Below are 22,039 nucleotides of genomic sequence, written 5' to 3' on the forward strand. Positions count from 1 at the left end.
AAGTGCAACCATGCTGATAATTTATCTGCAGCATATTAAAGGATGATTAGGCTTCAGAAAATATAGCTTAAGTCTACACCTGATGGAGCAGTTTTATAAAAACACTGAACAGAGGCATTTTCCTTTTGCTTGAGTCTCTCTGCAACAGAAAGCCTTAGGAAACAGCTGGGAAGTCCTGCCATGATGGAATGCACTTTTACAATCCCATATATAGATATTTTTTTTCTTTTAATATTTAACTAAATACAGTTTTACAGCAAAGATTTTCCCCTCTGTAGTAGGTACTGGTAAATAGTGGATTTTTAAAAATTTTTTTAAACTTCAAAAAATGATAGCATATCACAACTTAAAGCTTTCCAAAAAGGAATTCATTTCGAGTAAAAAAGGTTCACACAGTAGAAAAAACTTACACATAGTTGTAAACTGTTACATACAAAACTGTGGAAAGGTCAATGATGTTTTATTCCCTCACTCTTACGTGTGTATCCCTTCATTTTATATTTATATAGATACACATACGCACACAGAGTCGTGTGCTATGTGCATATATAGAGACACAGAGATGAAGAGATCTGGGGTCAGGATTAAACATTTCCAAAACCTTCTTTATTGGGTATTTCTCTTTGCCTAGGTCAGCTGTGACACTTGATTTTACAACTTGCTACACCGAAAAATATTTTCAAATTCAGTTTTTTGTGGTTTGGTTAAAAACCATCTGCTTAATCTGTTTTTAATCAGGAAGATGAGTTTTGATTGTTGTGCACTGGGGAAGAAAAACACAAAGGCACAAAGAATTTAACTCAAATCCAAGATTGCTGTTTCAGAACAAGAAACCCGAGGGTTTGGGCCACGGATGGGGTCGGTTTGGTCGCCTTTGCCAAATCTCCTTGACAATTTGAGTAATTAGCACCCAACTGGTTACATGAGGTAGATCCAAATTGGAAAAAAAATAAAATAAAAGCAAGCTGGGTCCCCAACACTTTTTTTTTTTGCCTCGTATGAAAATGTTTTAAGGATCCTATGTCAGTCATAAGAAGTGGAAGCAATGGCACCTACCTGAAAAGCAAGCACAGAATTCAAGAATGGCTTTTTTTGGGATGTAAAATATGAAGTGTTAAATCACAATCCTCCTTCAGGCAGAGATTTGCTGGCAGGGGAAGGAAGAAGAATAGGTCTGACAACAAGGACAACAAAAAGCTGGGATTTGGGAAAGCCTGTTTGGGGTCAGCTGCCAGAGGAATGCCCGAGAGCCCACGACAGCCAGCGCCCAAAGAGGCATCACAGTACAGACAGCTACAGGTGTCCCTTGTTTCTCACATCAGGAGACTGCCTTTGCTAACACTGAAGCTCTACAGGAACATCCTCCTGTCCTTGAACAGTATTTTGCATACTCTGAGAGAGGAATCTGACACATTTCTCATTTAGTTAAGGCTTAGTTTAAAGTGGCGTGGCCACAGCATCACACAAGTGCTCACCTACAGCAGCGAGAGAAGCAATGGATGAATTCCACCCCCCGAGAGCCCCCAGCACTGCCAAGTGATGCCACACCTCCAGGGCAAACCCTGCAGTGCCAGGGTTGCCCTTCAGAGTCAGCTGAGGGCAATTCTGGGCCTGGTTTTGCATTGCAAGTGCTACTCCCACCCAGCCAGCACCAATCATTTCTATCCTGCAAGCACAAGACAGTTCCACAGAGATGCAACACACACACACAACACTACTCAACACACATTTAGTACCACTTGGAACAACCTGAACATCATCTTTCTTTTTTCCTCAAAAAAAAAAAAAAAAAAAAAAAACCCAAAAAAAAACAACACCCACAACAGAAAACAAACTTTAAATGATCACAAAAACATTTTGATTGCAGGGAATATTCACAAGATGAAGCTTCTGGATTTTTCGTTCTTTTTTTTCAATTATTTTATAAAAAATAATTTTAAAGTAATTTTTGAAACTATTAAAAGATTAAAACCCTAACAGATAAAGTCAGTTAATTTTGCAATGTACCAAAATTAAAGCAAAAATAAAATAGATTTAATCAATACATTCTGTTTCCCCCTTTTGCCCTCCAAAGATCAAGTCAACCGCTCTGCTGCACAGAAATCCGGGGCTGGATCTTTACTTACCAACTGCCCTAAATGTTGAAATCTTTGTGATTGTACAATAAAATACTGCAAAAGCCAGGGAAATTGTGCTTGTTATTTCCAGCCAAATACTGCCTTTGTATCTTTTACAGACAGCCTATACAATGTCCCCTGTCCTGTCACACACATGTGTGCACACACACAGAAAGGGACACACACAGATCTAAAAAATCTACTAACTTTACCAACGAATTACAGAAAGGAAGTGGTAACACTCTTCGGGATGGCACAGCACTTTGTAATTCCTCATTGCACCTCACTGAAAGTTTGATTCTCCAAGATAAATATAAAGCTTACTCCTTAATGGTTTTTTGAATTTTTTTTTTTGGAGTTTTCTCTTATTTTCTTTAAAATGCAATTATGAAGCTGTCATTTGTAAATGAGATGAGCAATTGAAGGGCTCAGTTGTTAAGCTTCATGAGAAAATCTATCAGGAATGAAAGACTTTGGATCAAATCCTTACTTTTTAATAGCATAGAAACAGTGCTATAAAACAGTGAGGTTTGAACACCTCACAGCTGATGCAGACCTAACTTTGGTGAAATCTAGAAACAAAATTCACTGCATGTCATGTTGGCACATGAGAAGTCTGATCCAACCCCCAGCAGCTGAGCTTTTGGGGTGCCCATAAAGCCCAGACAGGATCTGCTTTGAGTCAAGTACATATCAGGCAAAAATGTGCAATTTCACAAAAACCAGCATGACCAAAGCTTCCTCTATTCATGGCTTTAAAACCAGGAAAAGCTGATAAATACAGAAAAGAGTCCACATTATATTTTCTTTTCTGACAGGAGATCTAATCTAACAAAGCAAACACAAACAGCACCAGCCAGGGGATTAGAGATTCCCAAGCTTGCCTGATGACCTGGTCACCATTCATGCTTACCAAGCACACTCAAAAAAAAACCCCATAAAATGACCAGAAAAGCTTAAATTTATATTTTAGGGACAACTCCTAGGCTTTTTTGCAGGTCCGACAACATTTGCAATCCCTGCTGATGAGCAGACAGGAGCTGCTCCAGCAGGTGGTATAGTTGTGCTTAAAGAGAGGAAAAAAATAAAGTTATAGTCCATGGTTCAACAGCACATCCAAAATGTGGGGGGAAAAGTACAACTAGAACCTGTGCACTCCTGAGAACCCTGTGGAAAGGATTACTCCCTTTGATACAGAACTGCCATGCAACCCAAGGCTCCTCAAACCACACAGGAGGTTGGCTGGTTGGTGGAAGAGCAGCCAGAGGCAGGTTTACAATGGATCTGCTGAGGCAAGGCATGGACAAATCCAAAGGAATTGCTTTTCTGGGGAATATTTAGGTGGGAGGAAGGAGCAGCCACAGCCTGCATCTGGTGCTGTGGGTTTGTAGAGCTGCCACATGCAGAACTCCCACAATTAACTCCTGCCAACCTCTTGTCCCTCCAGAGGGATCAGATCCAGCAGCGCCCCTGGCCCAGCTCCCTGACAGCACAAATGGACTTGGGGAGCTCCCTGCCAACCTTCCCCTTCTTGGGATGGGGCCAGCAGATGGGTGCAGGGTGGAGGATTTCTGAGGGACACTTGCAGAGAAGCCAGAAGGAGAAGTAAAAATTAAACTGTCACCTTAACAAATGCTTAAATTGGCAATTTTGAAGGAAATGTCTCCCCTCACTTCCTCTCTCATTTCTCCAAGGCTTGGGGTACCCAGTGTTTCTCTTCTCTAGGGCCTGAGAAGCACCCAGCATGGAGCTCCTTCACTCACTAAAGTTCCTGCTGATCCCAGGTCTGCCTTGTCTGGAAAACACAAAACTCTGTTCCCATCAATGACAGAGGAGCTGTTCAGCATCTCTGCACAATGCAAGCCCTGCCAGCAATAGTGTCCATGATCTGCAGTGCACAGTGTAGTGAAACATCTCCAAAGCAGCCATTTACCCTGCACCTCACACTTTTGGGGGGGGCTTTGTTAATCATGACTGAGAACTGAACCAAACTGACAGGATTTTACCACATTCAGTTATTAATGAGCTGGTTCAGAATGGTTTATTCAGTCACTTTCAAAATCTGGGTTCCAGAAAGTCAGGACATAAGAAATCCCCCTGCCATGGGTGAGCTTCATTAGTGTCTAGACCCAGAGATTAAAGGAAGGAAATTGCAGGGAGTACAGAATCCCAGGAAACTCACTCTGATAGGCCAAATCCACAGCAGAAAGCCCAGTTACTTGTAAATAAAAATCAATTTTAACACTGCTATGAAACCACACTAGCACACTGTGCTCCAACAGGTATTTCTGTCACTGTGCTCCAAGAGGTATTTCTATCAGCAGAGTGGTATGTTCTGAGAGGAGGAAGCTTGTTTGGAATAATTGTAAACAAAATATGGTGTATTAACACAGTTTTCTACAGTTCATTTCAGGTCTCTTAAAAGTACTCTCAGTCCACGTCCACTGATGTCGAGGTTGAGTTTTGGCCAAGGCTTTGCACAGAACTGACACCAAACAGTCCCAAGATGAACATACTCAGGTTTGGGGTTGTTTCGTGGTGTTTTGGTTTGGGTTTTTTCCCCCGCATTTTAAAGTCTAACATTTTTTGAGCAGGGAATAAAGTATTTTCATTCTTACAGTCACACGTCACCTTACCTAAAAAACACATTATAAAAATAATCCAATACATTTTTTTTGCCTCAGACTAAGAATATATTTCAAGCACCTTCATGTCATTTGCAGAGAAAACCTGACATTTTCTGGCCAACAGGTAAAGTACAGAAACATTTTTCATTTGGAAAACAACAGTATAGAAACTCAACTGAAGGGACAGATCGCAGACGGAGCTGCTGCTGTGGAGTGACCCTGACCAGAAGCAGATGTGCCAGATGTGCCCCTTGCCAGGGATGCAATACACAGGGATGCCTGTGGAAGACAGAAGAAGGCTGAGCAGCCACCCAGGATCACAGTATGGCACTGCCCAGTAAGGAACAGACCAGGACAAATCCAGTCCCTCTGGGAGCATTTTGGCTGCTTAGTGGGAGGTTCACTTCAATTAATTCTTCCATGAAGGAATACAGGAGGTAGCCTTGAACTGCACCTGCTTGGTAACTAAAGGTTCCCACAAACCCACTTTTGTAGTGATTTGGCCAAGCAATTACATTCAAATTAACACTTCAAAGAAATGACTCTGACAAAGCAACTGAAACACTAAATGGGATTAAACAGATTCTGTGCCACACCAAGCACACACAGCACCCCCTAACTATGTAATTTGGATTAAACCCTCTCAGAAATGCATCCTTCCAGTCATTAACTCTCAGAAACAGAAGGCAGAACTTGCTGGTTTGCATCCTAACGTTAGACAATGGGGCTGGAGCTGGGGTCTATCTTGTCCCCCAGGGTTCTGGAAGCAAAAGGCAATTGCTGATGGATGGATGGGAGATCCATGGAAAGCCAGAGGTGACACCATCCCTTAGCTCAGAGCACTGAAACATCCTCTGCCCAATCCCACACCACCAGGGACAGACAGCAAGACATCATAACTGGATCCCAAATCCCTGTCATTCCACTAAATTCTGCCACATCCACTGATTCTGCTTCTACAACACAAGAATCAGACAAGCAAGGAAAACCTGTGAGAGCTACATCTGATAATCCAAATATTACATTAATGCCATCAATCATCACACTGATACCAAAAAAGGCATTTGAATCTTGCACAGACAACGAGCACAGTGAGAGCTGAAAGCTGCATCTCTGTGGTCTGGGAGAAATGTGCACAGAGGAGAGAAGGAAGAAATGTTTTATAAATTCAGACAAACCCTAAGTATTTCCACTGTGATACAGCAACTGTGCCCTTCCTGGATTGATACCATAATGCACACAAAGTGTAACAGCATTTAACACCAAAACTCCTATCTCAACACTGGAAAACATGGCAGTATTCTGGAAAATAGACCAAGGAATGACATCCCCAGCATTTCAGTACTTGCTGTACAGAGCACTATTTACAGTATTTTCAAACAGCTACAGCAGATGCAAAAAAAAACCAAAAAAAAAACAAACCTTACAGTAAAAAGGGAGTTTAAAAAACCCAACAATCAGTGCAATTACTTTCTACTTGAAGTCTTCCTTAAGAAAGATGGCATGTGTGCATCAAGAAGCATGTGACCAAATGGAATATAAAAGTAAAAAACAAAGGACTGCCCTGCATTAGGAATGGGGAAAGCCACACAGAGAGGTACTATGGTAGGAGAAGAGTATTAAAAATATAGGAAAACAAGTGATTTTAATTACACTGGTCTCAAGTGTGAAAAATACTGAGAACTCTTCTTACATTCCTTTAGTTAACAAGTAAAAGATATATTAAAAAAAACTCCCTTATGGTTTATTTATGCCACCAGAGATGCTTATTTGACTGAGTCTGCCATTTAATCAAAAGCCTTTGGGCACATACACAACTTTAGTCAGAAAGAAAAACTTAGAAGCATCTTGGAAACTTCAATCTTTTCAGAAAAAAAAACTAAACTCCTCACACCTACCCTCCAGAAGTTTTAATTTGAGAATCCTTGTGGAAAAACCTCTTGTCTTATGTTACAAAAATGATCCAACAAGAACAAGACTGTTACAACAGACAAAGGCTGCAGGAGTTATTGAGAGAGGCAGAATTAAAGCCAAACCTTCACAACCTTTTTGCTTTTACAATCAGGGAATGTTGCCTGGGGGCCTGAATGGAGATCAAAGGTATTTGTTACCTGACAGATCATGAAACAAGGGAATTCCTGTGCCAAAGCCTCTGGAACATGGAAGATCATTGATTGTAATTCACAAAGTCAAATATTCTAAAGCAAGCCAAGCCAAAATAAGGAGCTCTAATAAAACAAATGACCTCACTCTGTACATCAGTGCATACACACACGTGTTAAATTGCATAGGGCTGTCTTAAATGCCACATAAAGGCAGAGACAAATCCACCTCCTTCCAGCATTTTCCAACAGGACATTTGCTCCTAAGGATCAGCTCAGTTGTTTCCTGAGGGCTAGAACAGATGGAGTGGACTCATTACAGCACTGCAGCAGAAATCCCCACCACCAAGCAAACCTCACTGTTGCATTAGATTTTGCACATCAGGGGAAAAAAGACAAACTTCTAAGTATTTTGTGTCTTCTGATAGAACTTGTCACCTCCCAGGAGGAACATTTCACACTTGCTGATGCTGTTTTGGGGGGGTTGTGCAGTGGTACTCCTTTGCACGGGCTGGAAAATCTCCAAGTGCCCAAGGGTGGCAAAGATTTGGTTATTGCTGAGCTGACCTGCACAGTGACCCAGACTCGGAGCTGTGACCTCACCTGGCACTTCTCCACTAGCAACCTGGGGGAGACTGAGACTTGAGCTTTGTGCTGACCTGAGATGTTGCTGTTCTATACCAGACATGTGGGAGGTACAGAATAAAAAATAATTATAGGATTTTATGTGTTTGTGGCAGGTGTTTTTGGACAGGAGACATTCTTGAATAGGTAATTTATGTTAAAATATTCCCAGAAAGAGAAGGTGCTGGACTTTACAAAGTATATACCTAACCAGTATTTTTTAAAAATGCTTTAAATTATTCACTAATTCACCATTGGTGAATTACTGGAAAAGGAGGGAGAAACAAGTGAGACATGAAGGTTAGAAATTAATTTGCCCATCACCAAATAAATACAGACCTCCTTTACCACTTGTGAAATCTTTCTGCAAATCACAAGACATAAAGAATTAGCAGTATTAGAGGCTTAGAAAGGTCTGTAAAGGGTATAATGTCCTGAAATGCACATAAACATCCCAAGTTCTTCATACTTAGGGAAGGAAAGCTACATAATTTCTGCTCATTCGAAGAGGATGCACAAACAACAGCTACTCTCAGATTAAGGGCCTCCCTAAAACTCCTTTTCTCACACAACAAACATCTTAAATAGGATGCAGTGCAGTCCCAGGCTGCTTCAGAAATGAGATCTGAGGTCAAGACAAATCCTGCCCTCCTCACCCCACCTGACCATCTGTACAATTCCATTGTCCCAGATCTGTATGGAAAGAGGGGGATGAATTTCACATCCAAGAGGTCTCTGCATAACAGACAGCAAATAAGTTAAATGATGTCTTAAAATGGATGATCTTTATCCTATTTGATAAGAAGAATTAATATAAAAATAATTCTTATATAAAACTCTGCCAAATGAATATCTTCACTGAAATAGGAAAGCTCTGAAGGAAACACAGAGAAGTGCAAGACACCCACTACGGGGAGGATCTGCAGCTTAGGGGTACTTGAGGGGAGGTAGGTACAACCTTGCTGGCACGCACCAAGACAGACAATGCTACCTAGGATTTGCTTCAAATTTACAGAAATCTGAATTTATAGAACTATGACCAAGAAGACAGTCTGAGCCAGCAGCCTAATCACCCAATTAGAATAGTACAAATATGATTATTCCATTAACAGGTTTTACATTTCTTCTACAAAACACTGACAACTGACACACTGCTACGAGGTGAAGATTTGAACTGGAATTATGTACCTCAAAGTCTTTATGCAGCAAAGGTTGGGCATTTTCTAGCTTATCCAACACCACCTGGTTGCAGCTGACCTGCTCTGTGGCCCAGAGCTCTGCATGGGTTAAAGCTACTTGCCCATCCCAGTGGCCAGAGGTAAAAGTGTCCAAACAGAGACTGAGCAGCTGCTCGGAGAAAAGGGAAAAGACAAAGCAAAATCCATCAGTGGAGGAGAATGAAGGTTTTCCAACCTGCCTCTCAGCATCTTATTTCAGTTATCCCACGGAAAAACAAGTAAGATCAAGTCAGCATAAACAACTTTCCTGGGCTTTTTCCATTTTCTCCTAAACCTGCTCGTGGCATTGTCATTAGTGCAATGGTTTACATGTGTGTTATGGTTTTTATGGATCCAGTGTGCAAACTAACAGAAGCATCTGTCTCATAATTATAATTTTCAATTAATGCTTCTCCTAAGAGAATGGCAAAACTCTCACGTTTCCTATGGATCTTATGCATAATGAAGAGAGTTTCACCTCCCTCCCTAAGTAAACTTCAGTTTCCTAATTTTTATCTTTAATGCATAGATTCTCTGACTTCTGCCTAACTTCCAGTGAGCCACTATCCTCTAGCAGAGCTCCTGCTTCACCACTACTCAACATATAAATAAAATACAATTGTTTTGTGCTTGAATGAATGTAGGATGTTGGTCTTGTGTGCGTCTGAACCGCAGAGGTAAAACCTGCTGTGTTGTGTGTACATTGGAAAAGCCTTTCTGCAAATCCCAAGCTACAACAGACACTGGCTGCATCTCTCTCCTCTCACCACATCGATTGCAATTTTTTTTTTTTTTGCATTTGAAGAGTAATGTCCCCACAAAAAGGATTTTACTTTCTAAGTTCAAAGCATTCTTGATATGTTAACAGAAGTATAATGAGCACTCCTTAGTAAATAAAAATAAATAATAGCATCTAGTCTATCACATTAATACTGTGAAACATATATAACATTTACATTAACTCAAACAGTGAAAAAGGATTGTACGGTATTTATCACCACAGACCCGTATTCTTTAGAGACTTTGGAAAGTAAGTGTCACAGTCCTGTATGACAAGTCCTAAAGTTAGCTGTCAGTATGATTTAAAAAAAAATCTTTACAATTTTTTTTAAATGGCACATTTTCTTCTGCCAATCTAACTGGAGCTATTAAAAGCTTAGGTACAGGTTTACTATTTTTCATTTTTTTAAATTCAGCTTTAGTCTATGAAAAACATTTTAAAATGCAGCACAATAAAAAACATTCAAGAACAAGCTTCAGAAAATACATTTGTCCTTAGACACACAGAGAATAATCTGAGAATAATCTTTATAAGACAGTTAGAAACCAGAATTTTGTCACGCTCTGATTTTGAAAATAAAAATTTTGTAAATGCTTCTAGAATAATCAAGGCTTCATAAATACTCAAAAAATGCTTTGCTTTCCTTTGTACTAAAAGCTGATTCACAGCTCATCAAACCTTAGTATGAATTAGATCTTTCCAAATTATCAAAAGCAACTCAATGAACAGCAAACTGAATGAGGAGTTTTGTGGGTTGGACTGTTGGTTTGTTTGGTTTTTTTTTTTTTTTTTTTTTTTTTTTTTTCTTCCCTAAGCCCTGAGATTGCAGCTCTTGATTTAATTATAAAATCTGGGTCTGTTTTATACCAAGCAGCTCAGAGATTTTTGGCAAACCACATTTCCAACAACAGTGGGGTTTGGTAGAAGAATGCAGTTTGTGATCAAGTCTGAAATTCTGGACGGAAGGCTTCCTTGCAAATGGGAAAGAAAGGAATAAAGATGCATCACTCATTGCTGGCTGTCCCTGGGCTGGGGCATCTGTTGGTCTAAGTGCAGCTGGTCTGGTGTGAATCCAACTCTGCCTTGTCCGGAGCCGCCGAGCACTGGAACACGTCAGGCGAAGTACATCGTGCGCAGCGTGTCCTGGTGCACCTGGACTGCCTTGGCAAGTGCTTGGTGGTCTCTGCCATTGCTCTGGCCAGAAGTGTGGCTTCCTTCAGCACTGAAAGAGAAGGGAGGGGGGAAAACAAAAACCAACAGGTTGTGGGTGGGGAGAGAAACCCTACTTAATCTGTCTCTCCTTGCACATGTTTCTGATCTTTAGTTTCTTCTGAACAGAATGGTCAAACATTAATTACCCTTAAAGCACCACCGAGGTTCTGAGCACCTACAGCAACATCTTCTGCTTTGTTTCAGCAGCAGAATTCAGTGGTGAGGGCAAATCCACCCTCGAACTGCTGAGGACACCACTGATCCCAGAATTAACAAGCCCACTGCCTTCCAACTCTGTGAAAATGCCAAACTGAACTCACCTATCGTGCTCTTTATCCACCAGGTGGTACCTGGCTCTGAAGGCCACCAGGTGCGCGTAGTAGGCCGGCGCAGGGATGGAGACGGAGCGCGTGCAGCGCACGTAGGTGTGGCACAGCTGGTAGGTGAGGATCTGCAGCTCGTCCGACGAGAAGCGATTGTCATCCCAGAGCACGTGGTAGTGAGAAGGTCTGCTTGTTCCCTGGAGCCAGACCACACAGCTCATCAGCACTCCCAAACATCTCCTGAACTTCCACCTCTGCTGGAACTGCAGCATAGCAGCTGCTTCCTCAAGAAGTTCTACACATTTCAGCTAGTTTTTCCTTTAAAAGGCAAACAACCTCCTTTCTTGCTGCCTATCAAACTAAATCCCTTCCCCTTTTTTGATAGGACTGTGTTTCTCAAAATTTCACTTCTGAAATGAAATGATCATACTGAAATACACTTTCCTCTTGAAAACCTCAGATGTGACAAAAAGCCATCAGCTAAAGAAGCTCTAGTACAAACATTAACAGCTAAAGAGTTACTATAGCACACAAAATGTCTTACCTGAATCCCAGCATGACTACACAGGTAGAAGTCAAACTCTGAGGGGTGGGTGATTTTTGTGTCCACTGTGGTACCAGCTGGAATGTTTCCACTTTTTCCAACCTGTGTAATCAGGAAATGCAAAAACACTGAGGCACAACACAGAAGTTTGGTTTGGTTTTTTTTTTTTTTCCCTTTTCAGCTGTATAACCAGGAAAACAACCAGTAGAAAAAGATCTATAAAAAGCAGAGAGTGAAGAAAGAATGTGCAAAACTGAAATTCTGTTCCAACTGAAAACCTAGAGTGGCTCTACTATGGAGAAAGAAAAAAAAAGAGACAAGCTGCAAAATCTTCTTAGAAATTACCTAAAAAGATTTGGTTTTCTGAATAATTTAAAAATAAGCTCCTGCAACTGAGTTGTCAAATTCTTTTCATCTTCTCACTTCAGGACAAGAGTAACTTTTCCTGTTTATACCTGCAAAGGGACAATCCTTCTTTGCCAAACAGGCCACCTCTTCCCTCCAAATCTCTCCAAACCAGAATGTTAAAATTCTCCTTACTTTCAAACAATTTAACATGTTTAATCACAGCACTTATTAATGTAACAACCACCTTCATGCCAGCTTTGGGAGTTACTAACTCCCACAGAGAAGCCTGACAGAAGGAAAAAGAACATGGAAAGCCCAGTTTGTGAGCAGAGTTTTGCCATGAGGAACTCTCCATTCTCAGCGGTTGTTCCACGAGGAACAGTTCCATTCCTTCTCTTGGGGAGTCTCCTCTTCCCACAGAAAGTACCAAAAATCAACTTGGGGAGTCTGATCTCCACCCAGATAGTACCAGAAATAAACAGGAATTGGTGACTTGGCTGCCTGCTGGGTGTTTGGGGGTCCCAAGCAGAACGTACCCGTTCGTTTTTATCCGTGCAGAAGAGTCGGGTGTGGTGCCTTTTCTGCACCACTATAAAGGTGATACCAGGCTGATAATCCTTCTCCAGTTTGATGCAAGCCTCCCTGATAGCCAGCAGCTCGTGGTGGAGAACCTGAGCCACACACAGAGAGGTGTGATCAACGGGAGCCATTGCCGTCATACAAATTCCTCTTATTATCTACAGATTTCTTTTACTTATCCACAGATAATTTATCATGCTCCTTCTTGTACTGTCACTCAGAGCAATGAGAGGTCAAAGCTTTCAGGACCAAACCTTAATTTCTCCTCCTGATGAAGGCAAATTACATCAGCAGTTTCCTCAGCCAGGAGAGAGCTGCTTCCATATTTGTTCAGCTCCAAGCACAAGGCTTGGATTAAACCTGCATATCAAAACCTCCTTAACTACCAAATACAAATAAACATTTAATTAGCCTGCTGAATACAACAGACTAATTATTTTACAGACTAGAACAAGGGATAAAATCCAGAAATACTCAGCTGCCTCTTTCCCAGCTTTGTGCAGCCCCATGTAGGGCTACAGACATTAATAATAAGGAAAGTGGAACAAAGCAAAAAGCAACGATTTGGAACGTGGGTTAACTATACATTAAAAATTCTATGAAAAACAAGGACAATTGAAAAGAGGTTATATCAAAAGTTCAAACAAAGATTATTTTATCAATTCAAATTTATCAAGTGACCTTTCCTCTTTTCCCCCTGGATTTTGAGAAGGTGACTCAATTCTGTTTCTTTTATTTACATACATAAATACTGGAAATAAAATTCTTTAAAATACATAGAAAAATATTTCCTAAAATATGGTACTAGCAAGCAAACAAAATAAATATGAGAAAGGATCTGATGACTTATCAGAATAAAAATGACTGTGAAAACCCAGTATTTATTAATCCTCTTTAAAAAAAAAACATATAATTTTTCTTTACTGCCCAAGTTCTACGAGATACAGTCTGACTAATATATCCCAAATAGGAAACAGATGTGGAACATAACTTGAGTGCTAAAACTACAATTTTCACTTATAATTCTGTAGGGGGAAATATTTTAAAGGGGAAAAGTACTTTCAAAAGCACATGAAAAGTATGCAAACACTTCTGCCTAGGTTAGAATCCAACAAATTTGTTGAGGCAAGATTTGTTGAAGTTATACTTCTTGTAACTCCAACCACATAAAAGTGGACATTTAAAATTCCATTAGTACCACAAAACTACACTATCAGAATTTCAAGAAGACAAACATCACCTGTTGGAACTGCCCCTCAGAAACACCATCCCTGTAGAAGATGATGCGAGTTGGTTTGAATCTCGTGGATTTGTAGAACTGGATTAGCAGCTCCCTGACCATGGCAGCCAAATCCTGGATGATTTCCTGGCGGTGCTGCTGCACCCGCACAGTGGCACAGTAACGGTTGGGATGAGCATCCATGCTTCCTACAACCTGGGGAAAAATGCTTGGCATCAAACCAGAGAGCACTTAAACAAAGGTTATTTCATGAGATAACTGCACTGTCTTGCACACTGAGTGCTTGGCCTGGCAGAGATGTATTTGAAATTAAAACGTGCTTGGAAACATCTCTGGGTTTAGTTCACCTGTGGCAGCACACCTTGCTGAAAGAGAAAACTTATTTTAAATCTAAAGGACTCATTTCTTCTTTGCACCCAAAGGCACTTAAAAACTCAAATACAGTTTGAAGGACTGATACCATGAAGCCATTAAGATGGTTCAGACTGCAGCACAGGAGCTGGAACTCTGGGACACCAAGCCTGTTTTTTGGATCCATCAAACTGAAATGGTGATGGACCACAGAAATATCCACACCCTTTATCAAGGGCAGCAATTTTTCTGTTAATGAAATGTTAGCATCCATATCCTGTAAAAGTGGCATGGGACTGGAGACACATAGGTGTAACTTTTTAAAACAGACATATAACTTCATTATTAAACAATCCTGAGCAGCCACTACAAGTGCTTGACAAAACACAAGCTAAAGACCCCTCCCTGTATTTAAGAAGTACATTTCCAAGAGATTACTGCACATTCTGTTTTTTCTGGAAGCTTGAGTCCCCAGAAACCACAGCTGAGCCAACCTAGTTCCCTATCAGCAAGGAAGAAATTCTGAACATTTCTAAGTGCTGAAGAAGCAGATTTAAACGTGCACCAGCTCATTATCAGGCTGCTAATAAATAACAGCTCCCAGAAAAGCTCCTCTGTGTATCAGCAACTCAGGCATTTTACAAGCTAATACCCACATTTAAGTAATTAGCATCAGAGCAAGCTCTCTGAAGTTTCAATAAATTCCTGCAGAAAAATAATTGATAATGCTGTAATTAGGCAATCAGAAGCAATGGACCACAAAAGGACTGAAAGCAATAAAATACATTGGAGCTGAGCAGCAGGAGGGAGCTGGGGCAAAGACCAGGACACAATTTACTCACTGCAGCAATGGAAGGCTTTTTCCCATCCCCAGCTGGTGGGTGAGTTACATCTGCACCAAGGAATATGACAGGCTGTTGGAATACTGGGGGTCTGGCAAAGAAAAGGGAAATTTGTAAAAGCAGCAAGATTTATGTTAAATAAAGTACATTAAAACTCAAATAAACAGCACTCTCTTCTCCCCCAGTGAATTCATCAACAACTGTCACTTCATCAGAGCTAGTCACTTGTCCTGTGCCAGTAATTAAAAATCCTGATTAAGGTTCTCATGCTAATACTTAGGCAGATTTTTAAAGCACAGCTAATTGTTGCTCTTAAAAAATAAGTTTTAAAATATATCTGTTTTTTTCAAACTTGAAGAATTGCAGTTTTTACCAACTGGACCAAGGAAAGGAGTAAAAGCTGATCCCTTAGTAACAAATGGCATCTGAGAAAATCAAAGGACTATGCACATATGCAGATGCTGTGAAAAAAATGTATTTTTCCTAATAAAAAACAGTCTCAGTAAGGAAGTCCAAAAATAGCAGGTATCAAAGTTACTATTTGCAAAGTAGATTTTTTTTAAAACCAAGCTTGAATGTTTTAAACAAATCTTTAGGTTAAGATATTAAACCACTGCACCGAGAGGAACACCAAAGCACTATAACACAGCTATAGTGCTTTTTCAACTCTATTCCTTAATAAAAACAATTTCAAACGTGAAATCTTGGGCCACCATAATTTCTTTGTTGATATGTGGAATGGTTATGGACATAAATTAACCTGTTTGCAGACCTTTAAAAGAAATGGGTAGGTAATGTCAGGGATTAGGCTTTTTTGGCTTTTTCTTGTTTTTTTTTTCCTCTCAGGGAATTTTCTTTCCATTTGTTGCCTAAGAGATGAACAATGGACTGTACTCAAGAGAAAAAAACATAGTGGGTATCTTGGAATTCTGTTAATTTGTTGTTGTTTGGGTTTTGTTATTGCAGCTATTGTTGCTTCTTTGTCTACATGTGTAGATATTATATATATATATATATATATATATATGTTCTAGTAAAAAACTGTTATTTCTTTATCCACATCTTTGCCTGAAAGCCCCCAAAGTTAGAATAATTTGGAGGGAGGGGTTCATCTTTCCCATTCCAGGAAGATTCCCACCTTCTTTGGCAGACACCCAACTCCTAACCCAGGAGAGTTTTTGGTGCCCAATGTTGGGCTCCAGGGCATTGAGAGGAAATGATGAAAAAGGAATAACAGTTTCTGGGTAACCTAATTTTATGTGCTGAACACAGAAACCTTGTTAGACACCGTGTGGTCCAGCTTAGCCTGGTTTGGCTGGCACATAGTTGTGGCTCCATTTTTCCCATTATCAGCTCCTTATCTAAACATGGATCCTGTGACTAAGGCTACTGTGGCTGTTACCCAGTTTGCACAACAGGTCAATAAGGTGAGCAATTCCTGGATTTTAAACTTTCTCTGGAATGTGGACACATGACTGTACAACTATGACAGGCTAAGTTCATGTCTGTGGGGTTTCATTAATAATGGTGCCCATTGTGAGGAAGCAATACAGGGGGAAGATTTTCCCCAGTCTTTCACCCATTTATTTGGATGTGCCCCAGCACCTTTCAAAAGGTTTAAATTTTTTTCTAGATGCTGATATCATATAATGGCTGGTGTTGCTGAAAGGCCTAAGCTATTTAGCATTTAGAGATAAGGTGGGACTGTCTTGGGTAACCAATCTGACCCCAGAGACAGGGATGCTGCCCAGGGGCAGGGGGCACTGCCCCACAGCCTGACCCTGCCCCACTGCCCTTCTCAGGAATGAAGCACCCAGACTGGATGGGGGTATGGGAGGAGACAGGGAAGGTGCTGAGGGAAGGAATACTGTTCCCCAGCTGGTGGGAAGCCCTCTCTCTCCCTGCCTCAAAGAGGGAAAGGCTGATGGTGCAGCTATGGAACCCACAAGCCTTCCAGGCTCCAGGACCCAGGTATTGACTGGGTACTTGAAGGGAGCCAGAGCCCCTTCTTCTCTGGGGGCAGCTTTTAATGAGGAGAGGATTGTTCACGGAGACACAATGCAGGATCACCATCACAGAATGCCCTGGCAGACCACTGAGGAAGGAATCCAAGAGCTGAGAGAAGTGGCAGTACCAGAGGTACTTTTTGGGAGGGATGGACAGCATGGTAACAACCCTGACAAAGTCAGGTGCACAGGGCAAATGTCGTGAGCCTGGCACATCCAGGGCCACCCCAGTACTCCACTTTCATGGCAACACTGAATGTGAAGGACACCTGAGAGCGAGTGGCTCCACAGCCAGCAAACTCAGGAATTCTGAGAGCACAGTCCATGGCTTGATGCAGGCTCACATCTCCACTGTGGTTAAGAGACTCAAAGAGAAGAATGCTGACCAAAAGAAAAGGCACTGCTGTTCTAGGTGGTCTCTGTTTTTGAAAACTCAGGGCACATAGAATATTAGAGATTTTTCATTCTAGTGACAGTTGTGTACTTCAGTGGTCAGATATCATTAAAATAATACTTTTATTATAAATTTCAACAGAAACAAGTATTCCTCTCCTGTTTTCATAGCCTAACTTTTGTAGGATTATTTAGTAGAAGCCAAAGGAGAGTTTGTCTGAAGAGTCACTTAAGCTACAGTGCTATGGCTGCAGATAAAAGCTCCCAGTTATCTCAGCATGACCCACGCTCTCTTTGCAATACAAAAATCTCTTCCCCTTTGAAAGATGAACTTACCTTCCCTGTGGCAGTAGAATGTTATTTACACCTCCTAATTTGACATTTATTTTTAAACAAAGGTTGGACAGAGTTTGTGGTGTTGTTCTTTGGACGTTTTTCATCTGCACACACTGAGTGGCCATGCCCAGCACTGTGTCGCCAACGCGCTTCACCTCCGCTACAGAACGAGAAAAAACAATAAAAGATTTGCAAATTGCAAATCAAACCATGGAGGAGACTTGAATTTGTTGCCAATTAACTACACTTGGAGTTTTAGCAAAGTGGCGCTCAAGCTTAAAGGAACACAATGAAACTTTTCCCCACACCAGAACCTGCTCCCAGTTCTGCTCTGCTCCACCTAACTGGGTCCTAAAGTCAATAACTAAAGGCACTCTTGGCTTATATTAATTAAGAATTTTTTAATTAATCCTTATTTTAGAATTGTAACATTATATCATGAGCTTTGGCTAATGACGTGGGTAAGATGGATAGTATTATGATATTGAGAACTTGTTGCATTATTAAACACTGGAATAGCAACACAAACCTAGCAATAAAGTGCTGAGCAATATTCAGCCAAGCAGTTTATCAGCTCTTCACTGCAAGTTTATCACTTGCATAGAAAAGTGGTCAGCTTAGCAGACAATGGTCTATAAAAACACCAAGAAACTCATTAAGTACTGTACAATTCCAATAGTTAAATCAAATCCTATTGTTAGCAACAAAATTGAGACTTCAAAGCTTTCAGAGACCCACATACTCTTACACTCAGGGAAGAAATTTAGGCTCCAAGACTGGCTTGGAGAGGATGAACCCCCCTTTTTGGCAGCAGGAGAGGGAAAGAGCAGGGTGGGAAGAAGAGAAAAGACAAGAGAGTGGATATAGGAAGTGCAGGGTATGGAAGAGCATAGGGAGAAAATAAGGAGAGATGATTAGAGGGGGAAGAAATAACTGTAATTAAAGTTAATGACAAAGAAAGAAGATCAGAGTGGTACCACATCCTCTCAGTGGTTAAGTAAAGGAAAAGAATTCCCTTTTAATGCCAAATAGGAATAGTAAAAATGTCATTTTGCACCGAATTTCTATTGTACAAATTAGAGACGAAGCTGAATTCAAGGGGGGAAAAAAGTAATATTTCCTTAAGGTTCCTTGCTTAATCTCTTTTTCATCTTGTAAGAGATAATATTAAAGTTGGAAAATTATTTTGTGCTATATTAAAATGTTGAGGGATGGGATAAAACAAATCTGCAGCTGCCTGGTAGATCTGATTCACCAGAGAAGAGTCCACATAGCTATGGGAGAAAAACAGTGGCTGCTGCTCCAGCTGGGCAAAGTAAGTGAAAAAAGAAGGGAGGCAGGACAGGAAAAAAGCTGTCCTGCCTACAGGAAGAGCTTGAAAATGCATGGTTTATGTAAAACATACTAAAACCCATATGTGTATGCCATTAAAATGTACTAGCTGTCACTGTTTCCAAAAGCCTGTTTATTTTGCTGTATTTTCACTTTCTGTGCATCTGTATCCTTGAAATCCGAGTTTAAAATTTGAAATTAAAAGAAAATACACAAATCTCCTTCACTCAACATTTTTTTGCCAAAGGGAGATTGTGTGAGTAAGCAAAAGTGTTCTAAAAGTGACAGAGCTCTTGAAGTCATTACTTCTTCACTCACTTGGTATTTTCAGCACACAAGTTTCATTAAGCATATTATAATCCACTGCCTGTCAATGTCAATCTCACCAAAGCCCTGTGTTGGCTTTCTCAAATGCAACCAGCAGGGAGAATGGGGAAAAACAAATTAAAAGCATAGAAAACATACTGAAAATACTTAGGTCTTAATATAAAACATCATGCAGCACAAGAAAAATAGTAAAATTAGTTTACAGCCCGTTCCCTAACTGGAATTTATAGAGTTAAAACAGCATTAAACCTCTCTCCTTTGGACAGCTCACAAAAAAAACACAAAACTGTGACTGAAATGCACCATTTCCACTCACTGACCATAGACTGGTGTTTTTCCTGGCAAAATGACCACGACAAGCTGCAGCCCAGTGTAAGTGTTCTTGAGGTGTCTGAACATGGGCTCCACGCTGTCGGCTCCCTGGGCATATTTACAGAAGCAAGGCTGCCCCTGGATTGGCATTCCAGCATCCCTGGAAATCTTCCTCAGCTGTTCTGTGAAGGACCTGGGCAAGGCACATAAATACATTACATTATCAGACAGTCATCTTGATTTTTCATCTTATTTATTTTTAATGGAACAATCCTGTTAAACGTGCAAAGTTGTCCCGTCCAAAAACCGGGAATTTAACCCCATGTGCATCTTTAATTGACAATGCCTGTGTAGTCACTGAAGGAAAGATAGGAAATATGCTGTATAAATAACAACATTAATAAAAAGACCTCATTTCCAAAGCAAATTCTACCTTATTTCTATGGGAATACAGGATAAAATACTTTCTGCAAAAAGACTGCAATAATGACAATTTGGCACAGCCTGCTCTAACATAATTCCATCTGTTACAACCACAGAAAAGGCTGGAGAGTTCTCTTTTTTCTTCATGATGAAAACAACCAACAGAAATTACCAGCAATTGTCTCAGTGAATTGCTTTAGCATCCGTAACAATGCACAATTTCACAGATACCAGAGAAAATGTGTATCCTGGAGGTGGTGGCAAACCTTCTCCTAGGCTGGTGGAAAAAAGTCACCCTTTGATGGAAGTAGTCAGATATGGAGACAACCTAATTTGTTCAGAGGCTTCCACCTCAGAGCCTTTTTATCTCATTGATAAATGCCCTTTTTATTAGGTTGGAGTGAGTAACCCCTCCAGCTGTCTAAAACACTGCTCATCTCCACCACAAGGTGCCAGGGTGTCACTGACTGAGAGGGTGTGGAGATCTAGCTTCTTCCAAACCTCTTGTTAACTTGCATGAATCACAACAGCCTGTGAGCTTCAGCCCTGCAGCCTGAGGCTCCTTGCAGAAAATGAGTATTTCCTCTGGAAAAACAAGCACTTACTACAGCACAGTCAGTGGCAGAACATCTCCCCATCCCTGGGAGTGTTCAAGGCCAGGCTGGATGAGGCTTGGAGCAACCTGATCTAAGACATGGTGTCCCTGCCCAAGGAAGAGGGGTTGGAACAAGATGATCTTTAAGGTCCCTTCCAACCCAAACCCTTCTGTGATTTCAACATTCAAGTCTGAAACAAGTAAGGGTTTGAGCCTTTTAAAGTCCATCTGGAAGTACAGTGCCCATAAGGAAAAGTTTTCTCTGTTCCCAAGAGGTAAAGCAGGATGATTTTGAAGACTTTTAGAACATTTGAGGGTGGTTACTCTGATGAATCAGCAGCATTTGAGTTCCAACTTGATCAACAAGATGTAACAAGAAGCCACAAGATGGAACAGGATGCAGACATTTTCCTAGCATTAAGCAATGTCCTTTCATGGTAAATACAAACTCATTCTAAGCTATCCAAATAATTTTATTTTGGCTCATTATGTTGAGGACTTGTGCCTATTTCTCAAAACTGGGTAACTTGGCTTACACAGCATTTCCACTAGAAGCAACATCATGGAAGGGAAGGTTCTCTGGCAGCCCAGTTCTTGACTTGTGCCTGGAGAGAACAAGTTCCTCCCCTCCTCACACAATGGGCAGTAAAAAGATTCCCAGCTTTTGCTCATCACTTCTTAGGGAAAAGCTCCCGAGCTGTTTGGCAATCCATTGGAAAAACAGTGCCACGGCAATGCCACTGGTGTGAGCAATCCCTGCTTTGCATTCACCTCCCAGAGAGCAGCTGAGTCACTGCCAGGGCAGCTCCACAGGCTGCACTTGTCCATGCATGAAGGGAAAGCAGCTGCATGTGGAAGGAGGGATCAGACATGGATCTGGGCCTGCACACCATCCCTGAGCCAATGGCAGATGCCACTGGAACAACAGTCTTTGAACAATCCTGTCCCAGCCAAAGATAAAGAAACCAAATCTGAAAGTTTCATTCAAACACTTAAAGTCAATAGAACAACCAGTGCTACTCATCTGGCAAATACAGCAACTTGCACGTTCCAGATACTCTGAAGAGGAAAAGCTTTTGGACAAAAAAATGTCCTTCTAAAGAAATTCTGCATGTATAATTCTACTCCATACAGAACACAGAAACCTCATGAGGAACCTAAGAGAACACATATCTTAGCTGTCACTCCTGAGAAACACTTAGTGATAAACACCCATCATTACATCATTTCAGTTACCTTAAATCCTGTCCTAAGGCCTCACTGGTCAGAAACCTGCCATAAAGCATAAATGGCTTTTTTAAAGTCTGATTTGGAGGATTTCCTGATGCTGGCATTGAAATCAGGCCGCCATAATTCAAAACACAAAGAGACAAATGATGTATTGCCATATGTTAAACAATTTAACCAA

General features: G+C 40.9%; 1 protein-coding gene across 3 annotated transcripts in view; it reads right to left on the reverse strand.

Moving 5' to 3' along the window:
* Positions 1-10,278: 10,278 nt before the first annotated feature.
* AGO2 (argonaute RISC catalytic component 2) overlaps positions 10,279-22,039 on the reverse strand; it is a 45,117-nt gene continuing 33,356 nt past the window's right edge. For all 3 annotated transcript variants that reach the window (XM_021532477.4, XM_085573997.1, XM_085573996.1), the window contains exons 12-19: positions 19,622-19,806; positions 17,643-17,802; positions 14,908-14,998; positions 13,715-13,909; positions 12,432-12,566; positions 11,548-11,649; positions 11,001-11,200; positions 10,279-10,690 (exon numbers count right to left, since the gene is read on the reverse strand). In XM_021532477.4, the coding sequence (XP_021388152.1) occupies positions 10,582-10,690; positions 11,001-11,200; positions 11,548-11,649; positions 12,432-12,566; positions 13,715-13,909; positions 14,908-14,998; positions 17,643-17,802; positions 19,622-19,806 (1,177 nt within the window). In that variant the 3' untranslated portion in view covers positions 10,279-10,581. The remainder of the gene's footprint in view (positions 10,691-11,000; positions 11,201-11,547; positions 11,650-12,431; positions 12,567-13,714; positions 13,910-14,907; positions 14,999-17,642; positions 17,803-19,621; positions 19,807-22,039) is intronic.

This window comes from Lonchura striata, chromosome 2 (genome assembly GCF_050655825.1).
Source record: "Lonchura striata isolate lonStrDom1 chromosome 2, ASM5065582v1, whole genome shotgun sequence".
NCBI classification, from domain to species: domain Eukaryota; kingdom Metazoa; phylum Chordata; class Aves; order Passeriformes; family Estrildidae; genus Lonchura; species Lonchura striata.